This window comes from Trichinella spiralis, assembly GCF_000181795.1.
Source record: "Trichinella spiralis strain ISS 195 chromosome Unknown Scfld5260, whole genome shotgun sequence".
NCBI lineage: Eukaryota > Metazoa > Nematoda > Enoplea > Trichinellida > Trichinellidae > Trichinella > Trichinella spiralis.
In genome coordinates this window covers 1-1,515 of record NW_003532199.1, presented here as the reverse complement: position 1 = coordinate 1,515, position 1,515 = coordinate 1, and the positions used below count along the sequence as shown (strand labels likewise).

Here is a 1,515-nt window from a genome sequence, read left to right as displayed (position 1 = left end):
AATCCACACTTAAAAATGCATGTCTTAGATCTGAAACTATATAATAGTTAATTTTTCCGTTCATTCCAGAATCTGCATCTTCAGCTCGAGTATGCAAAATTGGAAAACCAACAGGCGTGTGATCAGTGATTTCAACAATATTTGCATTATTTAAAAATTTAGGGTCATTATCGTTGACATCTTCTAAATTAACTGAAACAAGAACTGAAGTGACAGCCTGCTGACCATAGGCAAGCACTTTGAGTTGGTGTGTCCGTTGCTCTTCAAAGTCTAGTGTTCTTGTAGAACGAATTTCTCCAGAATATGGTCCAATTTCGAATAAGGACATATAATTTCCATCAACAATTTCATAATGCAATTGTGAGCCAGAATCAAAATCAGTTGCACTGACTGATCCAATGGGTCTAGCTAAATGTGGACCGGTTCCAAAATCCTCTTGGACGACAAATTCATATTTTGGTTGTGTAAATTTAGGTGTAGCATACAGTGAGTCTATGAAATTCACCTGCACAGTAGCGTTATTCACAGAAGTTTTACCATCTGCATCTTTAGCTTTCACAACAATATGAATACTGTTTCGACCAAGAGGAATTTTCTTTAGAACTATCTTCCCGAGATTCACATCAAGATCAAATATACCCACCGGACTGTCTTCAAAGTAATAAGTCACCAATCCATTAGAACCTTCATCAAGGTCTCGAGCTTTTACTGTTGCCACTGCACTACCAACAGCAGAAGATTTCAATATATTAACGGCATATTTCGTGGGATAGAATTTAGGAAGTTCGTCATTTACATCTAATACACGAATTCTGACGGTGGCGAAAGTTTGTCTTTGTGGCAAACCTTGGTCTGTTGCAATAATATCCAGTGAGTACTCGGCTTGAATTTCACGATTTAAAGTTTTCATCAGAATCAAATCACCAGTTGTTTCATTTAACTGAAAATTTTCTGTAAATGCAATCAGTTGTACCTTAACTACAGCATTCATGCCTGAATCTTTGTCTGTAGTGCGTATGGTAGTTATGTGAGTTCCAATGCTAGAATCTTCTGGTACAGATGCTTCTAGAGAGTCGGGCAAAAATTCAGGCGAGTTGTCATTCACATCCATGAGTTGAATATAAACTTTTGTTGTGGAAAAGTCTTCAGTAAGTGCAGCGCTTTTGGCAGAGATTATGAGAATATGCTCAGACTGAAACTCATAATCAAGCTCTGCTGCGGTAGTAATAAGACCAGTTTTTTCAGTTATATGAAACCATCCAAATTCATTTCCAGATAAAATAGAATAGAAAATGGGCTTATTTTCCAGATGCGCTTGTAAGGCAATGACTTTAGAACCAACTGGTAAATCTTCAGCTAAGCTAACCTTATAATGTTGCTTTTGAAAATTAGGTGACATACGTCGACTACCTTTCACAAAAATCTGCAACATTTTGTAAGTAACCTTAGGCTTCAAGCCTAGATCTTGTGCTTTCAAAGTAAGGTTGTACCAGTGATGTTCACGGTGGTTCAGTG

General features: G+C 37.2%; 1 protein-coding gene across 1 annotated transcript; it reads right to left on the bottom strand.

Moving 5' to 3' along the window:
- Window positions 1-1,192, bottom strand: Tsp_12272 (putative cadherin domain protein; the record flags this gene model as incomplete). Its single annotated transcript, XM_003366870.1, has 2 exons — window positions 1-940; window positions 974-1,192. Coding segments are annotated over 2 exons (1,159 nt in total), but the record flags the coding sequence as incomplete, so codon positions are not given.
- Between the last annotated feature and the right edge of the window lie 323 nt (window positions 1,193-1,515).